This window comes from Carassius gibelio, chromosome B5 (genome assembly GCF_023724105.1).
Source record: "Carassius gibelio isolate Cgi1373 ecotype wild population from Czech Republic chromosome B5, carGib1.2-hapl.c, whole genome shotgun sequence".
Lineage (NCBI taxonomy): Eukaryota > Metazoa > Chordata > Actinopteri > Cypriniformes > Cyprinidae > Carassius > Carassius gibelio.
Window position 1 is genome coordinate 31,486,553 of NC_068400.1, and position 20,717 is coordinate 31,507,269.

The 20,717-nt window shown below is 38.1% G+C and overlaps 2 protein-coding genes across 4 annotated transcripts in view; both read right to left on the reverse strand.

Moving 5' to 3' along the window:
* Positions 1-9,447, reverse strand: part of LOC127958797 (latent-transforming growth factor beta-binding protein 3) — a 37,527-nt gene extending 28,080 nt beyond the window's left edge. For both annotated transcript variants that reach the window (XM_052557773.1, XM_052557772.1), the window contains exon 1: positions 8,770-9,447. In XM_052557773.1, the coding sequence (XP_052413733.1) occupies positions 8,770-9,010 (241 nt within the window). In that variant the 5' untranslated portion in view covers positions 9,011-9,447. The remainder of the gene's footprint in view (positions 1-8,769) is intronic.
* Positions 9,448-15,467: 6,020 nt separating this feature from the next.
* On the reverse strand, positions 15,468-20,663 carry LOC127958484 (zinc finger protein 324B). Of its 2 annotated transcripts, XM_052557365.1 has the most exons (3): positions 20,568-20,651; positions 19,567-20,286; positions 15,468-18,596 (listed from the first exon to the last, which is right to left on the reverse strand). In XM_052557365.1, the coding sequence occupies exons 2-3, from the start codon at positions 20,270-20,272 to the stop codon at positions 17,599-17,601; spliced, it is 1,704 nt and encodes a 567-aa protein (XP_052413325.1). In that variant the 5' UTR covers positions 20,273-20,286; positions 20,568-20,651; the 3' UTR covers positions 15,468-17,598. The 2 variants fall into 2 exon arrangements, with proteins under 2 accessions (XP_052413325.1, XP_052413324.1); XM_052557364.1 differs by having other exon boundaries at positions 19,567-20,663.
* Positions 20,664-20,717: the final 54 nt, after the last annotated feature.

Genomic DNA, 20,717 nt, shown 5'->3' on the forward strand with positions numbered 1-20,717 from the left:
ACTGCAATCTCTATGTGACTCTGTGATAGAGGAGCAACACACATTGAGCACACGCCAAATTTCAAATGTTTAGGGTTGATACGTTTTCTTTTAATATATATATATTTTGGAAAAATGTTTCTTATACTCACCAATGCTGCAGCTATTTTATTTAAAAAAATACAGTTAAAGCTGTAATATTGTGAAATATTATTACAATTTAAAAGAACTGTTTTCTATTTTAATATATTTTATATATAATTATATTTTAATTATTCATGTGATGGCAGAGCTAAATTTTAAGCAGCTATTACTTCAAACTTCAGATTTAGTTTTTAATAAACACCTCTTTATAACACTTTTCAACATTATTTGAAAAAAAAAGTTCAAAAGAACAGCATTTAACTGAAATAATTTTTTTAACACTTTTGAATAATTTAATGTGCATTCATTTTTATGTCAATGTTCTGAGCCCAAACTGTTGAATGGCGAACAAATCAGTGTATGTGAAAAAATCATCAATGAAGGCAAACTTTAGCGCTCTCCATCAAAACCTGTTAACACAATATTGTTGTCAGCTTTGTATCTCTGTTCCTCAGTATAGGACTGAATTCTGTCTGTCTGCTCTCATCTTGTGTTCAATAAATCTCTTTATACTACGGAGGCTGATGAATCCTTGAATCTGATTGGCTGACGAAAGTTCTGAGGTGGAACTTTTTTATTTCAGGAAAACGCACGGCAAACGTAGTTCCATGCAGCATGCCATGATCACATCATAGTTCCAAATCACTTCACATAGTTAACTGTAATAACGGTCTCACAGTTTGCAAAAAAGGTGTGGTCAGCACTGCCCTGTCGATTTTATCAGTTAGCCTATATAGTGTAGCAACTTAAAGGCTACACATGACATTTCTCACTAGTGAGGTAATAACAGTGCTGTGTAGAGATGCTGCTGCAGAACACAGTTGAGGGACGCACAGAGCAAACCGCTGGCCATAAACTTTTTTTTTCAAATCAAAGAAAACTATGTTTAATTGTTTCAGAGGTTTAGAAGGAAGGAGCGAAAAAAAAATGAACGGAGGTATGAGTAAATGACAGATAGTGGAAAAGGAAAAAATGAGACTGCTTCAAATATTCACACAAAGAATTGTAAGCTGTTTTCCTTTAATGCACCAGTGGCAGAGCAGGAACTAGACCCTTAGGTGTGTGTGAGAGAGGAAGAAAGACACCCATGAGTGCAGTACCATTTGTACAGTGGTGTAAAAGCAAAGAAATGTTCACATTCCTCAGATACCCTGGTGCAAAGGCCAGCAAGCTCAGACACATACACACAAGAGCACTGGCTCTCCCTGGCAGAAAGATTCATGACTTAACCACAATCCACTCAAGCTTTTATTAATTATTAATTATTATATTAATATTATATATTATTCTATACATATTAGACATTAAGTCTCTCTTTTTCTCTATATGAAAGCCTCTCTCTTTCATTCATAAAGCACCAGGGCTTTTATCCCCAGCCACCTCCTCACACAGATGAATCACTTTAGCACCAGTCAACACTAGTCATGTATGCTTCAGCTGCAGGGTTATTCAGTTCAGAGAAGCTTCAACACCTACATGCCAGAGTGTTTAATGACTGACCCATTTAAACGGTCAGAAGCTATCAAGCTTTTTACATCAAAAAACATCATCATTTAGAAGTAATAGACTAGATTTTTTCTGTCCTGTTTTGACCCACTCATTGGAACACTAAATATGAATAGGTGTGGATGATTGTCGATTCAGAAGTAAACGCCCACTGCTATGATTGGCTAACAGTTGTGTATGTTTGACAGCCTACATTCTTCACAGATGGACATTGCTGTGATTTAGGTTAAAACTACATAAATGCTCATATCAAACGATCTGTAATATCAGACAAAGCAATAGTGACCAAGTAATAAAAACAGTTAAATTCAAATTTTTACATGACATGGTCTGGCACTTAATTAAATATAAACTTTATCATTTGTTTTCTGCTTAGACCTGCATTTGCCACTCTTATCATTTACCTAGTTAAAACCTAGTTTACCTAGTTAAAAACATCAGTAAAACACTAGTGTACACACACACACACACACACACATAATCAAACATTGAGGATTGGTAAGATTTGTTTCTCTTGTGCTCACCAAGTCTACGTTCATTTGAAATAGATATTTATAAATGTAACATTATAAATGTCTTTCATGTCATGATTGATAAATTTACTGTTCTTACTGCTTTCTTTCAAAGGAAAATCTAACTGACTGAAGGTTTTGCATGGTAGTGTGTAAAAGAGCTGCAGGCATGTAAGAATGACAGTTCTACTCTGAACAGAATAAAAAGTATTGAAATTCATTACACTGCCTAATTGAACAAATTTCTTCAATTATCATCTAGAAGATATAGCACTTCACGCACCCGCTAACACATCAATACCAACTAACTTTATCTGCTAACAAAGATACTAGCAAAAACAGCAACAAACCCTTCCATTAAATTGTATGTTAGCAACTATAATTTAGTGTTCTAAACACAAACATATGGAAAATATAAAAGTGGCCATTAGTGTCAAAACAGAAGGTGGGGCAAAAGAATAGTCAACCTAATTCAGTTTCTTGACAAAAGCCTGGGACTTTTTTTTATTTCTGTGGGAAGCCCAATAACAAAAACAACAAGCACACACCCATTGTAATGCTTAACCCAAGTTTTCCAAAAATACACAAACTATATATAATCACTATCAGCAATGTGTTAAACCTGACAGTCATAAAACCATCAGAGACACTTTAAAAAAATGCTCACCTAGAGTCTGGAGAAAAGTCTAGATAAGAGAAGAGTGAGTGTTAACTGAAAGGGAATGTGCATGTACACTACTGTATATCAACATACATAAACATACCCACCTACAAATACCACACAAACACAAATATTAACATTCTAGCATGTATGGATGCCTTTTTCTCATGAATACATGTTCTTTCAAACATTTTCCTACTGTAGCATTAAAAGCTGTTTGACTTCCAAAAAGCACAAATCAGCTCTCCAAAACAGCAAACTTACTTCAAAGCACCTCCACTTTTGTCAAGAGTCTAACCTGAGCTAAAAAAAAAAAATTACAAATAACTTTCAACCACAGATCTTACAAAACAAACAAACACATCAATTAAAAACATCAAACCAATGCAGGGCTTTCCTTTCATCTCAATGTTTACATTTTCCTGTGATGAAACGGCATCCTGTAAGGTTCTTATACATAGTGGCATGGGGACCAGAACTGTAGTAACCTTGGCAACAGTGGAAGTTCCAGATTCTGAAAGCCAAACAGATGTGAGGAGTCTGTGACTGTGATGTCATCATCAGCGCTTGACAGGTATTTGTGTATTTATGGAGAGAAAGGAAGAGGAAAGGGGACATGTAGAATGGAATATTACGGGAAATTTCATGTGCAGAGAGAAAATAGGCCAGACACTGCAAACACTAACTTTTATACAATACAGTAAGACTATGATGAAATTTCTTTTTTGAGAGTTGTTGAAAATATAAATGTATTTGGAAGCTATTTGTACCTTTTCTTGGAGCGTGTTCTTGTGAATCCAGAATTATCAAACAAGTCTTGATGTGGTGCTTTATCTGTCTAACTGAAGTTGTAAGGTTTAGTCTGACTGAGAAAATATTGATGTTTTGGTGTCTCCGTTTGCCTGGGCACCAATTAAAGAGAAAACCAGAAGTGATGTCCTGGTCCCCCGAATAGTCAGATTAAATAAAACCAGGGGTCCAAACATAACGGATGACATCACTGCCTTCTGCTGATCTATGATTAGTCTGTGGAATTAGTCTGTGATATTATTAATCAGTAATATTTAAATGTCTTGGACCTTCCTTAGTCAGGGACCAGGGTTGAGTCATATTTATTTTTTGACAGGGATGAAAGCAAGGCTGTGAGGGATAGAAGCACAGTGTGTTCAATGGACTGTACTGTTGTTTAACATGTCAATTGTTCAGCTGACAAAACATTTTGTTAAACACATTTTCAAACTTCATAAAACAGTTTTGAAAGTTGTTTTTTCAATTACATGATCTAGTACCTTTACACATTATGTACCATTGTAAAGACTGTGGTCTATCCCTCATAGCCACGTTTTCATCCTGTCTGGACTAAGGGAGATAGTTCACCACAAAATGAAAATTCTGAAAAACAAAAGATATTTTGAAGAACTTTTTTGGCTATACAATAAAAGTCAATGATGCAAAACAACTTTGGATATTATTAACTTTCATTGCATAGACAAAAAAGAAAAGAAAAAAAGAAAAAAAACTTTCTTACTTTATGTACTTCAGAAGAAAAAAAGTCATCCAGGTTTGAGTAAATTATGACAGATATTTCATTTTTGGCTGAACTATGGCTTTAAATACTAAGCATCACAAAATGATTATGGAGGAGAAGTCTATAATGCTAAAAGCATCAATGAAGCATGTAAAATAATTAAATTAGTCCTATCACTCAAAAACCTTGTCTACCATTAACCTTCAGATGTTTTTGCTTGTGAATAACTAGAGTATGCGGCCAATAACAAATACACATATATACAGACATTCCTCTGCTCTGCTTTAAATAACTGGCCTCATTCTCACAGTGAAAAGCAGCGAGTTTACTCAGAGTAAACCAGAATGCTTGTTTAAGGGCCTGAGTTTCAATGTTGCCCTTTAAAAAAGCCCACAGCTACCACCTCTCCCCTCAAACACAGACTCTCACTTATACACAGTGTTCTCTTATCACTTTCCAACACAACCTCTAATTGAGGTTTCAAAGTCTTAGACTGGCAAGACCAATTATGCCAATTGCATCTCACTCTGCTCGTCAATCCACTTCATAAGAAATGCATGGGAAACTTTGCAAGGAAGAATGGGAAATACGATCCACAAAAAAGCAAAGGTTAGATAAAAAGGACAGCGAGACGGAAAGGACTGAGAAACCAGAGGTTGATGACACAAAAACTAATAACTACTGCACTTCATACAACAAATGGTGGATGACCACTGACTCACGCACTCAGAAACACACAAGGTTTGGCATTCTTCTGGAATGTTCAACTGGATTTCTGACACGTTTTCCACTCTCAAACTGCTCCTTTGTGGCTTTCTGCATGGATTTTTTTCCATGTATAGGAGCAGGGGAGGAATAAAACCTGATTAGCCCCAAAGACTTCTAGTATCTAGTTATGTAATAAATCTGGCTCATGCTATTGTGTGCACTCTCACAGCATACACTGAGCACTGGACTCCACAGTAAAGAGGGATCACAGACTGTGGTATAAGTAGAACAGAGTTGAAGAAATGAACAGAAGTCACCAAAATACAAGAAAATATGTGACGCCTACATGTGAAAGAGAGGCAGTGTGTGTATGTGTTTGTGTGTGAATGAAGACTGAAATAGGCATTGGGTAGTGTTTTTGTGGCATGCTCGCATCGTTCTACTGGGCACTCTGCAGAAGTGGAGGATGGTTTGGAGTTTACACACCTCTCACCACAAAACCCAGATCCTGGCATTGACAGACAGACACAGGAATACAAAAAGAGTAAAGAAGGCTGCTTTCTCAGTTTTTTAACTAGCTGCTAATGAAACTGCCATTAAATAAGCAAATATTAACAAATAGTTTACCCAAAAATTACAAGTTGCTGAAAATGTTCCCACCCTCAGGCCATTCGAGATGTAGATGAGTTTGTTTGAAGAAATGTAGCATTAAATCACTTGACTACCAGTGGATCCTCAGCAGTAAATGGGTGCCGTCAGAATGAGAGTTCAAACAGCTAATAAAAGCATCACAATAATCCAACACACAACTTCCAGTCCATCAATTAACATCTTATGAAGTGAATAGTTCCATGTTTGTGTGAGTTGTGAGGGTCACTTGTTGATTATTGTGATGTTTTCATCAGCTGTTTGAACTCTCATTCTGACAGCACACATTCCTTGCAGGGGATCCATTGGTGAGCAAGTGAGTGATGTAATGCTAAATTTCTTCAAACTTATTTACATCTTCAATGACCCGAGGGAGTAAATTTTCTGGAAATTCTCAATTTTGGGTGACTATTACTCCACCCCCAAATAAAAATATTGTCATTAATCACTTACCCTCGTGTCATTCCAAATCCATAAAAGCTTTGTATGTCTTCAGAATCAATTTAAGATATATTGTGGATGAAAACCGAGAGGCTTGTTTACTGTCCCATTTACAGCCAAGTAAATTATACTGTCAAGGCCCAGTAAAGATATGAAAGACATCGTCAGAATATTCCATCTGTCATCTGGACCATGACACTGTATTTTACTTGGCAGTCAATGGGACAGTCACAAGCCTCCCGGTTTTCATCCAAAATATCTGAAATTATATTGCAAAGACAAACAAAGCTTTAACAGGTTTGGAACGACACATGGGTAAGTGATTAAAGGGATCATTAGATGCAATTTCACATTTTCTAGCCTGACTACATCAGACTTCGTACTTCCGCTCAATTTCAATTAGCTTCTGTACTCAGTCTGAGATAGCAAACCATCTTCTAGTTTTCCTCCGGCTCCGCAACAGCAGGCCAATCAACAAACAGAGGACTGGCTGAGAGCCATGACGTAGACGCTAAGCGCCGAGTTTAAGATTGTAGTTTAGGTTAGGGAAATCGAAAACAACAGCGGACACGGAGACACGGGATGCACGTGATATCCCCAGCATTTGCCAACTGAAGCAGCATAGCTGTGTTTACTGCAGAAGTTTGAGGCAGCTCAGCGCATAACACACATCATAACCAAAAGTTATGTGATTGGCTTACGGGTACACCAATGATTTTAAACTTCAGACAAGTCCCCCATGAGAAAGTAAACGCCTGTCAATTATGCCCTTCCAGACACTGTCTACAAAGCAAAGCGAAGTAGCAGAGTTCGGTATTACCAGGCTACATTTAACCACTTTAATCACAAAAATTTCATTTTGGGGTGGAGTATACCTTTAACAAAAAGAAAAGGCAGCGACTCAGCATATCAAATAAGATGAGTCGACATGTGAGTATGTCTTTAGGTGTCTGATCCTCCAGACAGTGTATGCATTCCATGACTGAAACCACAAAGACTAAGTCAGAGAAAAATGTTATATGTATCATCTTGACAGCTGAGTCAGGCTTTAAGCAAAATGTAAATCTAAAACCTAATGACAAGTTTTATTGCTGGCATTAAAATAAAGGTTTTTTTTTTAATGATGATGATTATACAGCTTTAACACAGTTTGAGTGTAGCGGCAGTGGTTATTTGCACTGAACACCAACTCTGAACTCTGGACAACTCTAAGCTAGCGACTGAAAGACGCAAATAACTTTGTCAAATCACAGCTTTGTTTCTAATAAAGATGTTTTTTGTAAATATTGTAAATGGATATGAATCGATTTCGACTTTTTATGGTGATACACATACACTCTACCATGACTGAAAGAAAGAAAAACTTTTATATAAAAAATATTTTCAGGTATGTTTTGAGACTTCTAAGCTTATTATTTAAAAAAAAAAAATTATATTGTTACCTGTGTCTAATTATAAAGCTTTGCTTGTTGTAGAACTAAATTTCAAAAAGTCAGAGAATAAGGGTCAGATATGATGTTTGTTATTCAGAAAGCAAGTCTCCGACCCCACATCCTCACACACTGCTCTTGGTCAGAGTCTTAGAGCTTGATGTGTGTGGACTTCTTCAGACTTCCATAAATGTAGCTTTCACTCAGCTGTGACTCAGCTTCCTCCTTTATTTTTACCACATTTATTTATTTTTGGACTCGACACTTTCAAAAGCACACGGGCATCCAGCAGACAAAATTAGAGAGAGCGAGAGGGAGAGAAAGAAAGACAACACACCAAATGAACCTGCTGAGAGGCAGAACTAAAATAGCCAACACTTGCATCGCAATACTGATGAAAACCCAATGACAAACATGTTGAGCTAAACATACCCACACACACTTACAGACATACTCTCTAAGCATATCAGCTCCTGGTATTCTGTACTTGAAATAACAAACTGGTACACCAGTCCTTACAGAGGGGGGGTCTCTCTTACTAAAATACACACAAAAACTATTTTAGAAGTCTGTCGACTGTGACTGTTTATTTATGTGGACAAAGAAAATGTGAATGTACAGTATGTGTGAGTTTAAGAGAAGATAATATGTGTGCGAGCAGTGTAGATCTTGCTGCATAGACTTTATGGCACCATGCCTTACCACATCCAATCTGATACAGCTCAGAGCAAGAGCTACCCTGCCAACCAGACAATATGCAGAAACCATTACCAAGAGCGAGAGAGAAATAGACGGAGAAAAAGTGAGGCAGTTATTACTGCTTTTCCACTCAAAGACTCACGTGCCACATATACAACCACAAAGTTTGTATATTAAAGGGACAGTTCACTCAAAAAATAAATAATAATTATTCACATTTTCACATCTGCATGCCTTATTTTCTTAGGTGAAACATAAAAAGAAACGTTAGGCAGAAAGATGCTATGAAAGTGAATGGAGACTGACGGTTTCAGTCACTAATATTTTACTTCAGAAATAAAGTCATACAGGTTTGGAACAACATGAGGGTAACTAAATAAGTATTTTTTTGGGTTAACTACACCTTTAAGGTCCTTCTTCGTCCAAGTGTGGCAAAAACATTAACAATAGTGTTCGTGAGGAGTCCTGTCATCAGACCAAACCGAATAAAAATCATTCTTAACTTTTACTTACCGACTCTGAAGCCCGGCCCGGTCAGTGTGTCCGCCGACTGTCCGTTTTCACCGATGAGGGTCGTGTTGTTGCCCTGTTCGCAGGTGTCCTGACACTGGCCCTTCAGACATGTCCGTTTGCAGATGAGTGGCGCGATAACTACTTTGAAGCGCTCGCGAGTGGACGCGCGCTCTCCGCACAGAGCCAGCCGCTGGAGCGCGAGCCAGATGAGGAGCAGATGGGAGAAAATCAGAGATGGCATGCTGGCATCCCTCAGTGCAAACACAGGGCATTCACGCTACCACCCACAATATATGTCCGAAAAGCCTGAGCGGATCAGGCGGTCCCTCCGCGCAAGACCGCAGAAGACGTTTTGCTGGAGCCCGGTTTGGAAAATGTAGGACTCAAGCACGCGCTCTCTTCCCAGGCAGCGCTGGCTATGAAAGTTCTCGCGCTGAAAGTTTTCCCGATGCCTTCCTGTCCCGTTTCAAGTGAGAAACTTGAAAAATTACGTCCGGTTTGTTGGATAAAAAATACAGATTATCATCGAGGTCGTTTGCGACATTTTTAAAAGGCGCTTTAAAATTCTTACATATTTTAAAAGGCAACCTGGGAGTGGAATAAGGTGAAAAACTCCTCATTCCTTAAAGCAGTTCTGCTTACTTTCAGTCGCTGCGTGGATAGCGTGTGTGCGTTTCGCAGTTTGGGAAACGTTTAGGAGGAGGAGAGGCAAAACGAGAGCCAATCCACGGGCAGCCGAGCTGGCGCTGGGCCAGAGTAGTACAGGAGCGGGACTCACAGAGGGTTTGATGTCGGTGCTTTTCTCGTCACCTTCTTTTTCCCCTTATTTCGAACTCAGCAAGCGCCCGATGACGCTGTTGCGCGCGATTATTCGTTGCTGTCACGGTCAGTAAACACAAATAAGACTTAAAATAAAATAAGCCATAACTTTTGCATTTGCAACACTAATGAATTTGTAGTGTTTACTACTTTAGCAGAGAAAGAGGGCAATTTACCACTTCTGATTTTAACACCTCTACTGAAAAGCCCTATGCTGGTTTACTGGTCTTCCAACTTGGTTTTAGATATTTTGGGACACTTGTTGTTGTCAGCTTGGATACGCTGGAGACAAGCAAACTGGTTCCAACCAAGACCGTAGGTAACCGTTTCTGGAACAGTGAAGGAAATGCTAGGTCTAATTCTAGGCTAGGAAGTGATCATTTTAAACCGTTCATATAATATTTTAAAATATGCATACTGTAGGCCTACATTCAAATTTATTGTATGTCTATGCCACTTTTCAAATCAAAACAGCCATATCTGAGAAACAGTCAAATAGTTGGCATCACTGGATATTATTGTCGGTTGTAACTGTGTTGTAATGCATGGGGCTTTAAGTGGGTGTGCCAGGGGCAGAGGTCAATGGGTTAAGGTATAAGATGCACCGGCGGCGCCAGGGGGGGTCTTGGGGGGTCTCAAGACCCTGCCAAAAAATGCCTTGACCCCCCATTTGACCCCCCAGCCTCTTCCTGATTAAAAAATATATATAATCGGGATAAAGATCCAAAAATGTTTCTCTTCAAACTACGCAGAACAATAATAAATAATAATTATTTCGACATTTATTCATACACTGAACCGAGAACCGTTTCTGTCGGACGCGTCCGATTCGAGAACCGATGAGCTGATGATAACTGCGCATGCGTGATTCAGCGCGAAGCAGACTGACACAGAGCGCATCTGAACCGAACTGATTCTTTTGGTGATTGATTCTGAACTGATTATTTGCTAATGTTATAAGCGCGGGTAAACCAAAGGCTTGAATGAAGGGCAATCATCGCCAATGACGGCATTACATCGAGCGCAAAAGAACCGGTGAACCATTTTTTTTTTCAGCTGGTTTATTTGATCGAATTGTCCGAAAGAACCGGTTCACTTGAGCACCTGCTCCTTTGCCCCTTAAGTGCCCTTTTGTCACAGCACAATTTCCTCAATTTTTTTTGTAATAACATAAACTTTTGTGAATGCCTGCCCACGCCCAATCATAATATTAGTACAATTTATTAATAATAATTTAGCCGTAAATAAAATGACCAACATGATGACAGTTCACCTGACTACGACCTTATCCAACCGGGAAGATTGCTCATGCTGCACGCGCATTTTTTAAATGCTAGAGGATATTTTCAACATCGTGGCAGCTGGTAAGTGGTGTTTCATTCTCAGCGAAGTGATTTTGGTGTTTATTTACTTATTATTATTTTACAAGAACGATGTGATGTGAGAATGTTGTTTATATTGCTGTGTGTAGCCTGTAGTGTAGAAGTAACACTGGCGTGCTGTTTGAGGGAGAAAAGTTTCACAGGCATCGAGGGGTCTGGTGTTTTTTATGTTATTTGAATAAACTTTTATTATATTACAGTACTTATTTATTTTTAACACGTAAAAATAATTATCACAACACTGGTAAGGCTTATTCAAATTTTCTCATTCTCTGAATTATCATTATAAAAATAAAAATAATTCAGAAATGAATTAAAATATAATTATATTTTAAATGTGATGCAAATATTTTTTCTACGAAAGCAACAGTGTTTACAACAGCAAGACCACTTTAGCCTGTAAACTCAATAATATCTATCTGGAAATAAATGTAAAAATATCAATGTCAATAAAAATGCATAATATACCTGACATGAAAGTGCAGTGTGAAGGATATGAATAACAAATGTAGCCTGTCATTTGTTTACATTGCAAAGGTGTTTTTGTTGTTTAGTAGCAGAAATATGCAGTTATTAGCCATGTCCACTGTATTTTTTGTTGGTTTTCATGAGACCCCCCTTGAAAAGACCAGGACCCCCCCATTGCCCCCCAATCAAAATTGTCTGGAGCCGCCACTGATAAGATGTAGTGTAAGATGAAGACACTAATAAGAATAACTGCTCTGTTCTTTGAAGAATAAACAAACAAAACATGGTGTCAGAAGTCATTCTCTTGTATGGAATGACCAAAAAGTGAGTCCAAGGAGGCGATAGAAGGGATTATTAAACCCAAACGTGCAAGAGAGAAAGTGGCGAAATTGGAGAGAAATCAAAAGCAGCAAGTTACAAGCAACCAAACAGCGAATGCAAGTGGGCTTCGTGAAAAAAATCAAAACTTCTTGAATTTGCTACTGGAAGACTGAGGTCAGTTGTCTCTAAAGAATAAACAAAACAATAACAACAAACAGATCGGTGCAAATTTCAAATATTGTTGGTGATAATTTGTAATTATGAGGTCAATGTTTATGGTGGTTATGCTTCAACCAACAAACCATTCTCTCTATTTCTCAGCAAGGATAATAATGTCATGGCATTCCATTAGGTATTTTTGTATGTAAGTATTAACTGTGAGCGTACCACGTACAGGTGCTTAATACAACAATTGTTTGTATAATTTCTACAGCAACATTGTGAAATTAATTCAGTGTGTTCTTGTTTTAGTTATCTATGAAATTTAACTAGCAATTTCTGAGTGAGAATAGTTTCATGGTAAATTCTACACAAGTTGTTATTTAGTGTGTTCGTGTTACCAGTTGAGGAGAAAAATAGAAATTCAACCCTGATAAAAGAAAACCCAAGAGAAAATTATTTTATAGAGTACGCATATAAACAAAATGGGACAAAAGGAAAATTCAAGACAGTAAAATTGGCCAGTGGTCAAGAAAAAACTGTTAGAGAAGGATGATGGAGAGGCAATGTTAGAGAAAGTGAGTTGAATCACTTCCTTTAAGGAAAGTGAGAATGTTTGCTTTCAGTCACTGAGGAAATGACTGCATGAGAGCTCCTCTCTCTCTCTCTCTCTCTCTCTCTCTCTCTCTCACACACACACACACACACACTGAGTTCACAGGCAGATATTACATTTTTGGCTACACATAGGCATGCAGCTCTAAAACCCACAATGGACATGCGCAGTTGCTCAAACTCACATAGGCATTTTATGCTAAAATCCATGTCTGCATCCAATTTTTTTTAAAACACACAGATACATCTGATAAGAAACTTTCATTATAAAGGGTTTCACAACATAGAAAGTTCCCAAAAACACCCAACTCTTCTGAACAGTTCTTAAATAAAAAAAAGAACCATGTGAAGAACATTTTTCATAATCCGAAGAAGCCTTTTCCACAAAAAAGAACATTTTGGGAAATGGAAAGGTTCTTCATGGAACCATATGGTAACAGAGAAACTTTATATTTAAGAGCAAAGACAATGTCACATGACCAGTTCTGTCAATGAAAAACAATGCACGTCAGAATAATCACTATAACAGTCTAATGACACAGAGCAGCAAATTCAGCCCAACAAAGCTTACCCTCAATGTGACATTAAAACCTGCTTACTGCAGCATAGAGAGCAAGTACTGTGGTCTGGAGGCAGGGTGTGTGCTCAAAGAGCAGAGTGGTCCTGACTTACGTCACAGAGGCTATAATCACGCCTGAGCGGATACACGAGTCACTTCAGAATCCAGGAAGGAGAGTTCTGGTAAAGCATCAACTAAATGTGGGACAGACTTTGGCTGACCGATGTCTCATCGTCTGGGGCAAAACACAGTGGCATTTTTACAACGGAAATCTTTGGGGGTTGAAGAAATTGATGGGAAATGGTAGAAAAACAAGACAAGTCAACAGATACTTTAAGCAGATACTGTGGAAGTTACAAGTCTAGACATTTTTATACTTAGACGTGACAAATTGCACTGACTGGTGTATGTTAACATGCTGTAGAATTATACAATTTTAGGGGCAGCAAGATTTTTTTTTTCCTTCAAAATAAATCACTTTTCATCAGCAAAGACAGACTAAAGTCATTGTCATGTTAATTTGTCATGTTAATTTATACCTTAAATCAAATTCCAACAACATACAGTTAATCCAGACATTTGAGACAGAGTGTGACACAGACAGTACCGGACATATGAAAGGTAAGCAAAGAGGAGCTTATGCTGCCTTCACGTGAAATTTCCCACTTATAAAGTCATGATTACAAGCAGAACAATAGAACAAAGGAAACAGGAAAGTGAATAGAAAATTTTCTATGACAATTAATCTAAAATGACAATATGACATAAATATGTTACAAACAAATCTATTTCTTACAGTTCTTTTGAACTTTCTATTTATAGAAGTTTCCTGAAAAAGAAAGAAAGAACAAATTCTACAAAAATATTAGCCAGCAAATCTGTTGATTGATAATAATAATAAATGTTTTGTTGTTGTTGTTGTTTTTTTAGCACCAAATCATTATGTTAGAATGATTTCTAAAGGATCATGTGATACTGAAGACTGCAGTAATGGCTGCCAAATTCTAATTTGACATCATGGAAATAAATTACATTTTATATTATTTTGAAACAGAACAAATATTAAATATAGAAATAGTGATTTTACATAGTTATAATATCTCACAATATTACTGATTTTATTGAATGGTAGAGCACATAAAAATCCATGTGACTTGATGACTACAATGAATATAAACATTGTTAAAGGTAAACTTCCATTATTGATCCTTTAAAGAAAAAAATATGCCTTTTTAAATTCAAGACGTTATTCTCTTGAAATTATAGATATTTCCATTCCAACAAAGATTTGTTCAAATTCAAAATACAAGTAGTTACTCTGGTGTTGTACCCCGTGAGTCAGACTCTCACCCCCGCATAACCAGAGTCGACACACAGAAAAGAAAAACTACTCATAAAACTGTAAACAAAGACTATATATATGAATACAGTCAGAGGAAAGTATGTCTAATAATATCCCAGTCATGAACTCCGTCACAATGTAACACTGTCCTGTTTATTTGACCATGTTCATGAGTCCTGTTCACATACATACATTATACACTCACCATTTTATTAGGTAGGCCTGCACCTGTTCAACTGGACATTGATATAAAAATCTATCTAGCCAATCACATGGCAGAAACTTAATGCATTTAGGGATTTAGACACGATCAAGACAATCTACCCAAGTTCAAATCAAGCATTAGAATGAGAAAGAAATGTGATTTAAGTGACTTTGAAGTTTGAACGTGGCATGGTTGTTAGTGGCAGATGGGCTGATCTGAGTATTTCAGAAACTCCTGATTTGTTGGGATTTTCATGGACAACCATCTCTAGGGTTTACCACTTGTTACAATCCAGGTATGCAGAAGAACATCTCTGACCACAAAACACATGAGATGGGCTACAGCAGCAGAAGAGCTCACTGGGTGCTACTCCTGTATGTGCAAGCATACTTGGCAAAAAAGCTCTTTCTGATTCTGACAAGAACAGGAAACTAAAGCTAAAGTTTGGCTCATAGGCTCAGCACATTTAGACAAAGAAGATAGGTAAAAGTTAGCCTGGTCTGAAGAGTCTGAATTTCTGCTACGACATTCAGATGGCAGGGTCAGACAACGTTAACAACATAAAGGCATGGATCCATCATGCCTTGTATCAACAGCCTAGGCTTGTAGTGGTGGAATAATGGTGTGGCATATATTTTCTTGGCCTTATTCATCGCCCATATCAGTTTTGAATTTTAACAACAACAAAAAAAAATAAAAAAAAAAGAGGAAAAAGCGGTCCCCTTAAAAAAAATTGTTGGGATAGTTCACCAAAACTATATATCATTACTCACCCTAAATTTGTTCCATACACCTATAGGAGTTTCTTTCTTCTGATGAAAACAAAAGAATTTGGTTATTTGAAAAGTTTTAATTGTAAATGATTATAATACTGTTGGTACATCATTCTGAATATGAGTGAACATGATTGTTACAGATATCAAGAAGATGATGACTGTGCCCTTCTTAATTAAAGAGTATAATGACAGAAAAAATACATATTACATGATAAGCAAGTAGAGATGTTATAGCAAAAGAAATCTCAGCAGATAGATTTCAATGATTTCTTATGAAAACTGATCTGTATTGATATCTTACAATGAACTATAATTCTGGAGAATAAAAGATTACATTGATCATACCATATATTGAAACTAAACATTACAAACAGCTATTTAGAATCTTCTCCTCCATTTGGCTTAATGTTGCTGTCCCTTAATTGTATTACAGTATTACACTTATAAAGGTTGCAGACCAGTCTAAAGTACTGGTTAAACACTAGCAAAAAAGAAAAGTATGGGTCTTTACATGGTATCAAACATTCTGTTCTGCACATTTACTAAATATGAGCTCTTTTTACACTGAAGCTTTGTTGGAGTGATAACTACAATCATTTTTGTTGTACTCATAGTTAAATCAACTACAGATGGACCACAACCTTCAAACATCTGCAACAACATTTCTAAATTCAACATCACATGTGGGCACAGAAACATACAGAATATTGTAACAAAGTGAACGGTTTAGATAGTTCAGAGATATTAAAACACTTGTCATGGATCTTTAAAAGCTCCAGTTACTGGCTTGAAATTTTTTAAGACTAACCTAGTTCAGAGTTATTAAAACACTTATCATGGATCTTTTTAAGATCCAGTTTCTGACTTTAAATTTTTAAGACTAACCTATTTCAAATCAATGTACAGAATATACAAGTCAAATGTACAAAATGGCATTTCATGAGATATTTAAAAAGAGAGAAAAGAAAAAGATGTATTCACAAAACCACACAGTTTCACAGCATGGCCACAACAGAAATAGTGTCTTCATCCCTGGAGGAGAAACAACCATAAAAGCAACTTGGAAGTAGCAGTCTTTTCCTCATATATCCAGTAGAAGGCAGCAATTTTAAAGTTTGCTTGATTTCTGTGCTGGCTCATTATACCTCAATCTAAAGAAGCTTTCACTCTTTAAAACAATCTCCATATTAATTCATATCTAAGTTGGATATGTAAATACACTTTTAGAGATGAGTCAGCTGAATTAACCCTGGCAGTCCCAATTCTGATTCTTTGGATCAGCACCCTGTTAGATACTCTTCACCTTAAACACAACACCTTCAAACACTCTTCAATCTAATGATGCACTCAACAATCACCCAGAGTAAACTGAATGAATATTCTGCAGCTTGCAAACACCCACTGATAAAGAGGTGAAGAACCCAATTTAAAACAATAGTCTACAGCTGTTGAAGCACATCTGTGTGTGAGCCTGTGCAATAAAAACACAATTAAGGCTTTAATGTGTTTATAGTAGCTCTTTCTCTAAAAAAAGGGCACATTAAAATGATTATCATACCAATGACAACACCCATAACATGAGTAACAGATATGATACCCTGTTAGTCGCACTGGACACTCCCTACAATAAAATACAGTTACAGTAGAAAAAAAAGGTTGTAAGTCTACATGATCCCTGTCTATATGATGATATATATGTACTTGAAGTGGATATTTGAGTCATAAATTTACATAACCATATTGTTAAATGAGGAGTTTGTTGTTGTAGGTTTTAAAATCAGTGTCTACAAGAAAGTGTTGCCACAGACCTTCCAGGACAAGATGTAACCTCGGTTGTATAGTTCCCGCCACATTTCGGTTTTGAATTAAAACCAACAACAACGGTCCCTTAAAAAATGTTGGGATAATTCACTTAAAAATGAAAATTCTTGTAATCATTATTCACCCTCAAGTTGTTCCAAACCTGGATGAGTTTCCTCCTTCTGCTGAACACAAAAGAACGTTGGTAACAAAACAGTTTTTTTCTCCCATACTATGGAAGCCAGTGGGTGTTTGAGTTTGAGAGTGAGTAAATGATATGAGAATTTTCATTTTTAGGTGAACTGTCCCTTTAAGTCAGAGTTTTTTTTTTTTTAACAATAAGACCAAAGTGTTTCCTGTTTTCTTTATCTGTAACTCTGTGATTAAACACAATCCACTACAGGCTCGCCTTCATTCCCTTCCTCTTCCCCCCACATCCCAAACCTCATATCCTCATCATCTATGGATCCTCCATCTCCCTCTCCCAAACTAGTCATTCCTATTGCTTCATCCGCTCCAGGCTCACCCTGATGGGCACGGAGGTGTTTCCTCAGACTAGCTGGATCTTTAAAGCCTCTGTGGCAAAGTGGGCAGCAACATGGCCGCTCTCCCGTGTGTATGCGCTGGTGGTGTTTCAGATGCTGCAGGCGGCTGAGCCTTTTCCCGCAGACGCTGCATACGTATGGTTTTTCACCGGTGTGTGTGCGGCGGTGCTTCCGCAGGCCATCGAGATGACGAAACTGCGTGCCGCAGTCGGAGCAGGAATACGGTTTCTCACCCGTGTGGATGCGGAGGTGAGTCTTAAGAGCCCCGGACTCGCGGAAACGACGGCCACAGACAGTGCACGGATATGGTTTCTCTCCAGTGTGGATCCTCAGGTGCTTTTTCAAGCTAGAGATCAGGCGGAAAGTCTTGCCGCACTCCAGACACAAGTGAGGACGTTCCCCAGGTGCTTCTCCCATCAGCTCAGAGATTGAGCGTCGTATGGGCTCTTCTGGCGATGAGCCGCCCACCCCTGGGCTTCTGCTGGTGGTCATACCCAAACCAGGAGCATCCCTCTGGGCAGACCTAAGTCCAGAGGTTCCTTGTGATGGGGAACTACTGGAGGAGGGTCCACTGTGAGGCCTGGAGGGGGGCGGTGGTGTAGGCTTGGATTGGTGATGGTGTGAACGGGAACCTCCTTCTTCCTCGACCACATGGACATATGCCAGATCACACACACTCTGTGCCGAGTGCTCAGCCTCCGTTGGCGCCTCTCTTCCTCGCACACACATCTGTCCAGAGTTAGGAACCTGTTCCTCTTTAACAGAGAAGCTTGTGTGTGAGGGAGGGTTTTGGGGTCTGGCATGTGTGAGTCTTCTGCTGTCATCCACCATCTCACCTGTGACACATCACACATTTATACACACAAAGGAAAGGTCTATGACAATTGTCAACTTTGGCATGACAACTTCACAATTTTTACAATTTCCCATTGTACTTCATAAGAATATTAAATTACTTGTATATAATGTGATATCTGTCATTTTCACAGACAAAATTATTATTATAATGCTAAACATCCCCAGACAGTTAATCTTTATTATAGGTATTTAAAGCTGCAAACTACCAATTATCAAACTGTTACACAGAGTCAACCAAATACTATCTTCTATCGGTTCTTCAGATTGTCTCAAAACATTTAAGAATACCATTGAAGAGCTGATAACCTTATCACTTTTAACTGTTGTTATTTTAAAATATTCATGCACTTTGTGAATTTATTAGTTTGAGATTTATAGTTAGGCTATTACTCATGTCAAAAAACATGAGAAATATTGGACACACAGGCATAAAATAATCAGAATAATTTGTGAAACATGAATAGCTGTCGATCTCTAAACTAGAGAGACAAGCATGCACCAATATTAAACTTTTTCAGGTTATGGTTGATAATCAATAACTGGATGATATTAAAATAATACTATTTATAATATTTGATATTACAATATAAAATCAGATCATTTGAAAGGCAATAATTTAGGCATTAAAATACGGAAACGAAAAAAAAAATTCATTTTGAGATTTATAAATTATTAATATTAAATTAATAATTTATATAATTATAGATGCTTAATATTAATTACATAAAATGTAAAGAGAGAGGATAATGTGTATGCACAATGAAATATCGACAGATAATTAAATGTAAAAATCTACTATATCGGCATATAACCGATATGGGTCTGATATATTGTGCATCTCCATTCTAAACCACTCAGTGTTGTTGCCACACTGTGTCTAATGACTGAATGCTTCTGTGTTAGCACATCGACAATTCATAATGCATGTAATACACGGTGTTGTCTTACCAGGTCGGTTCATATCTGAACAGATGTTCGAAGAATGGACGTTTATAGGGTCATAAAAACTGTTCGTCACCGTCCCATCCGCCTGAATGGAGAGGTGGCAGCTCTTGAATTCCTCCCTGGAGTCAAAGCCGTGTATGGCATCACCCAGAGCGCCACTCAACTCGGGTTCAGCTCCAGTGAAGCAGCGCGGATCCGGCTCGGGCGCGCTCCGATGCGTCAAGCGGCTCGAGTTTACGGGTCCAGCCGCAGCGTAGACGTGAGGACCCGGCATGGGCGGGTTCCCAAATGGACCCTGAAGCTGGTCAATTAATTTCTGTGCGCTACACAGACACTCTTGTAACGTCTTGAGCTCTCTCTCTGAGACTTCGAGTCGAACCTTCAGCTTCTCGTTCTCTTGCTCTTTGGTCAGCAGCTCCCGCTGGGTCTCGGACAGCACCGCCACGATCTCGCCCAGAAGGGTGTCCACCGCCGCGGACAGAGTTGACCGGATGGTCGGTCCGAGGCGCGTTCTGAGTGTGGAGATGGACAGGTTTTTGTCCCAAACTATGTTTTGCATGCACTCATCCTTCTCTCCCTTATGGGATGAGTTGATTATTGTCTGTTTACGGTGAGAAGCACTCGCTGATGAGCTGTTTGTTGATGTTGGTACCGACACTGGGTTGATTCTGCCCGCCCCGTTTTCACCGTTGTTGCGCTTCGAGTTCATAGTGAATTCCTCTGCTGTGCATACAAACGAAAAGCAAACCTATATTATCAGTTATTGCTGTGATATATTGATGTTATATAAAAGGAAACAGTCATGTTCTGATGTCTCACTGATACAGTATTTCCTAATCACCGAGAAATGAAAAACTAGAGACGAGCCAGATAAGCTACTATAGCATTGACATTAGCAAACTATCCCACACGTTCCTCATGCAAATGGAGCTTTTCGCTGACTTGGTTTTGATGAAAGCTCGATAAATAACTGCCCTGAATGCTCACAACGATACTGTATTAACCTGCATTAATGTTGTAATCGCTTCTTTGCTACGCGCTAGCGCCAGAGCCTTCCTTCCACAGCAGAAACGCTGGGGTCAATCCTGACTTTTGATTGGTCAAAGATATGGTCGCGGTTTAATGACATACTCTCGCGTAAACAAACGCGCATA